This window comes from Sardina pilchardus, chromosome 5 (assembly GCF_963854185.1).
Source record: "Sardina pilchardus chromosome 5, fSarPil1.1, whole genome shotgun sequence".
NCBI classification, from domain to species: domain Eukaryota; kingdom Metazoa; phylum Chordata; class Actinopteri; order Clupeiformes; family Clupeidae; genus Sardina; species Sardina pilchardus.
In genome coordinates, this window is record NC_084998.1 from 22,513,053 (window position 1) to 22,518,052 (window position 5,000).

General features: G+C 48.2%; 1 protein-coding gene across 3 annotated transcripts in view; it reads right to left on the reverse strand.

Moving 5' to 3' along the window:
• The window catches only part of LOC134079589 (transcription factor COE1-A), a 154,872-nt gene that overhangs the window by 131,648 nt on the left and 18,224 nt on the right, over positions 1-5,000 (reverse strand). For all 3 annotated transcript variants that reach the window (XM_062535685.1, XM_062535683.1, XM_062535684.1), the window contains exon 6: positions 4,543-4,611. In XM_062535685.1, coding sequence (XP_062391669.1) covers positions 4,543-4,611 — 69 coding nt within the window. The remainder of the gene's footprint in view (positions 1-4,542; positions 4,612-5,000) is intronic.

Genomic DNA, 5,000 nt, shown 5'->3' on the forward strand with positions numbered 1-5,000 from the left:
AAGGTGAGAGAGGGAGAGAGAGAGAGAGAGGGAAAGAGAGAGTATTATAGCATCAAATAAAAATTTCCACCCTCGTCAAGACGGCCTGTGGTTTCTGAGCCTAACGGGGATAACAGAAGACGTGTAAAGGTGAGGTATTGAGGAACATGTGTCCTTGGTGGACCAAGACACCGCTGACCTCTTCAAGCAATATGATTTTTAGTTGCTGTGATCTTAAAAATATCTTTTTTCACAATGATGTTTGGGGAACGCACTGACAGTAATGTAATATTTAATTGGGCATATGTTCATCAATCCTCATATGGAAGCTTTATATTCCAGGAATATTTTACAAAAGCAGAATAACACACATGATACTTTTTTATTGGCCGCTTTTTTTTTTCCAACACGACTGAACGCGAGACAGTGTACCTAATGCAAGCAAGTTTGTTCAGTGGTCCATGCACAAGGCCTGTTTGTTCAGTGGAGTCTAAAGGTGTGTGTGTGTGTGTGTGTGTGTGTGTGTGTGTGTGTGTGTGTGTGTGTGTGCGTGTGTGTGTGTGTAAAAGAGAGACTCCAGCTGCCCCCCAGGAGTTCTGACCCTTTCTAGCCCAACGAAGCAGAAAGCAGAGGGTGCTGAGGATGTGTGTGTGTGTGTGTGTGTGTGTGTCTGTGTGTATTGTGCTGGGGAGGGGAGGGGGTTGGGCACGTGTGCCAGGTATATAGGTGAACCACAGGGCTATATTGGCACAATCCTGGCAGAGGCTGGCAGAGCAAGAGTGACAGAAGAGAGAGAGAGAGAGAGAGAGAGAGAGAAAGAGAGAGAAAGAGAGAGGAAGAGAGAGGAAGAGAGAGAAGGAGAGAGAGGCCTGGCACAGATGAACCACAGCTGCGACTGTGTGCAGAGTCATACAGGTCAGTGCGTCTGTCAGCTACCTCTCAGAGAAGACAAAACCTCAGAGAGAGAGAAAGAGTGATGAAGAGAGAGAGAAAGAGTGAGAGAAAGAGAGGAACAAACCGCATGAGAGAGAAAGAGAGAGAGAGAGAGGGAGGGGGGTAAAAGACAGACAGAGAGGAGAAGGAGAGAGACGGCGAGCGAGAGAGTGTAGCTGTCTCCGTCGTGTAGCTGTCTCCGCAGCCGAGCCCCTCTTGAAGCTGTCATTTGACCTTGCTCTGCATACAAACGCAATCACAGACGCCACACTTCACAACGACTTACGCTCACTCCTCGCCGTAATGACACGCAACGCCGCGGCCCACCAGGGTTCGTTCGTGTCGGCGGGACATAAAACAGCACATCTCCCCCAGCCACTCCTACGAGTCTCACACCGCACCCCACCACAAACACACACACACACACACACACACACACACACACACACACACACATACACACACACACACACAGGTCATACAGGTCAGTGCGTCTGTCAGCTACCTCTCAGAGAAGACAAAACCTCAGAGAGAGAGAAAGAGTGATGAAGAGAGAGAGAAAGAGTGAGAGAAAGAGAGGAACAAACCGCATGAGAGAGAAAGAGAGAGAGAGAGAGGGAGGGGGGTAAAAGACAGACAGAGAGGAGAAGGAGAGAGACGGCGAGCGAGAGAGTGTAGCTGTCTCCGTCGTGTAGCTGTCTCCGCAGCCGAGCCCCTCTTGAAGCTGTCATTTGACCTTGCTCTGCATACAAACGCAATCACAGACGCCACACTTCACAACGACTTACGCTCACTCCTCGCCGTAATGACACGCAACGCCGCGGCCCACCAGGGTTCGTTCGTGTCGGCGGGACATAAAACAGCACATCTCCCCCAGCCACTCCTACGAGTCTCACACCGCACCCCACCACAAACACACACACACACACACACACACACACACACACACACACACACATACACACACACACACACACACTCCCCCAGGGCAGTAAATCTACTCAAGGCGTCTCAGCACATGGGTTGGGAAAGAGAACAGGCGAGCGGGCGTCCAGGAAGGCGGGTGGGAGGGGAGGGAGACACTTGTGAGAATGGTGACCCCTGAGTGTAAAGGGTCCTCCGTAATAGCTTCCACATTAGACTACAAGGCACTTGGACAGATTCCAACTACAGGAACCACGATAACCTGGGGGGCGCCGCTCTCTTAAAAAACCCACGGCGTGCCGCGTGAAATACATAACAGAGGCAGCTACTTCCACATCTTGGGATGGCCGATTCTACAGTTGTTGCAAATGCACTCAACAATAACAACAACAACAACAACAACAACAAGAAAAAGAACTGTGGCTACTACAAGTGCCCCAGCTTCAGTAGTGGGCCATTTGTAAAAATCATGATGCAGACGGGGTGGATTCGGTTTCTTCCTCGGAGAGGAGAGCGCGCTGGTGAAAGAGAGAAGGGCTGTGTTTGGGTGCCCTTGGGGGGGTTAGACGAGGGCATGATGGAGAGAGAGAGAGAGACAGAGAGAGAGAGAGATGTGGAATGGAGGGATGAGAAAGGAGGGGAGAAGTGAGAGAGGGAGGGAGAGAGGGAAGACAGGCCCCGGGGCACTCTGGCTACTATTGTCACATACTTCATTATGCATGTGGATTTTATTAAGGAGAGTTGAAAGGAGGAGAGGCTCTTTGCTCACATTTGTGAGGTGCCTACATTACATGCTTTACTCCCAAGGCTTCACAGGGTCTCCCTTCCACACGAATCACAGCCAATGGCATTACAGCACTACTGTGTAAAACTACAAAGGTAACTGGACGTGGAAGACCTTCCGGTAGTGCTTTATGTTTCCATGTAATATATTATAATACAAATCTACTGTTAAGTTAATCCCTATTTAGTTTTTTTCTGTTCATGTATATTACATATTATTACACATTATTTCTTACATTAAAAAAAAATAATAGGGATTAACTGCAGTAACAGTACAGTACAGTAACTACAAGATTAACTATAACACAGTAGATTTGTATTATAATACATTAAAATGGAAACATAAAGCACTACCAGAAAGTCTTTGACTTACTAGTCTTTTACTAGTATAAGAAAAAAGTCCACTAATATATGCCAGATCTGTTCCCATGAATAGATGGACAGGAGAGAGTGGGGGAGAGACTAGGGGGAGAGACTGGGTGGAGAGACTGGGGGGAGAGAGTGGGGGGAGAGGGTGTAATCCAGAAACCGCAGCAGGTTGGACTTGAACCCGAGTCCCCCATGGCACCCAGACCTGAATGCTGGAGCTGCTCGCTCCACACACATCTCTCCTGCATGTGAGCGTTTAGTGCCTCATCCGTTAAGATCATCTGCTAGTCTCCCAGGAAGTCCCGCGGAGCGTGCTATTACTAAGAAAGTACCCACAACCACAAATGATACCGCTGGCCAGCCAAACTCAAACGGCACATAAACTATCTTGAAAGCTCTGACCACACTGGACACAGCTCTGGGCAGCACCTCCTAATCTCTGATAGCACATCCTGTCTGCCGTGTGGGGAGTGAGGCAACAAGTATCACGCACTTATTTCCTAAGCACTGCAATTCACTGCGTTCGTCCCAGACTGGATGTTTTGAAACTTTTGAAAGCGGCCCATGCTGAGGAGAATTATTATGTGTTGAAACAAGTCTGAGGAGAAGTAGCAGTGTATTTAGGAGAACTAAAAGTACTATAACACAACAAGTAACTAATCTTTCTGTCAGGCCATAATGCCAGGCCATAATAACAGCTAGGGAAAATAATGTGAGCTCTCAATGTATGCGAACCTCGGCTGTGTCATACTGTATGGATTGAGCGTGCGTGTGTGTGTGTGCGTGTGTGTGTGTGTGTGTGTGTGTGTGTGTGTGTGTGTGTGTGTGTGTGTACCAGTGATGTGTAGGATCGTGTAGACGGTATACTGTGGACGCTGAGGGTGCACTGGAGGCCCAGACAGGTCAGAGTCGGACTGCCCCAGAGGATTGTGGGAGCTCCGCAGTGGTCAGGCTGCTCCCAGGCAACCACAGGCTCATTATCACCCTCACGCTCCACTACCACAGCGCCAGCAACAGCGGTGGCCAGTGTTAACGGCAGGCAGAAAACACACACACACACACACACACACAAATATAGCAACACACACACACACACACACACCAACAATTACACGCGCACACAATTCAGCTCACACGCACACACATAAACACTCACACTCTCACACACACACACACACACACATAAACACTCACACACACAGTGTGGTTCACTTGCTGGTAGATAGTGGTGATAATGAGGATGATTACACCAAGCTCACACAAACAACAGATGACGCACACAGGTGACTCATTGTCTTACAGGAAACAGTGAGGGCGTAATATTGGAGGTCACACACACACACACATACACATACACACACACACACACACACACACACACACACACACACACACAATCATCCACACTAATTAATCTCCCCACCCCCACCCCTCCTGTTACACAAACACACACACACACACAGACGCACGCACACACACACACACACGCACACACACATATGCTCAATGACAGCTGATGGGGCGGTAAACGGCGGAGCAGAGTGTGTCTCCTACCTGTCTATGATGACGGGGTCAGAGGGGGTCTCGTTGCGGTTCCCACAGCTCTTCTTGTCACAGCAGCGGCTGAGGAGGAACACAGGAGGGGATCACACACACATAACGCACACAACAACACCACAGTGCACACACACACACACACACATTCATGATATTCATGATTGTTGAGTGTTGTACTTTAGAGCAAAGATTAACCGGAGTCAAATTCCTTGCTTGTTTACACAAACCTGGCCAATAAAGCTGATTCTGATTCTGATACTGATCCGCTTTCAGTCTTTATTACACTACAATACGAGGAAAGCTGCCCTCATTGAACTGCAATTGAATTTAATTGAATTTAATTGACCTGACTTTGAATTGAACTGAATTGAACTGAATTGAACTGAATTGAGTTGAATTGAGGGCATGAGAGAGAAAGAGAGATAACGAGAAAAAGAGACAGACAACAGACAATG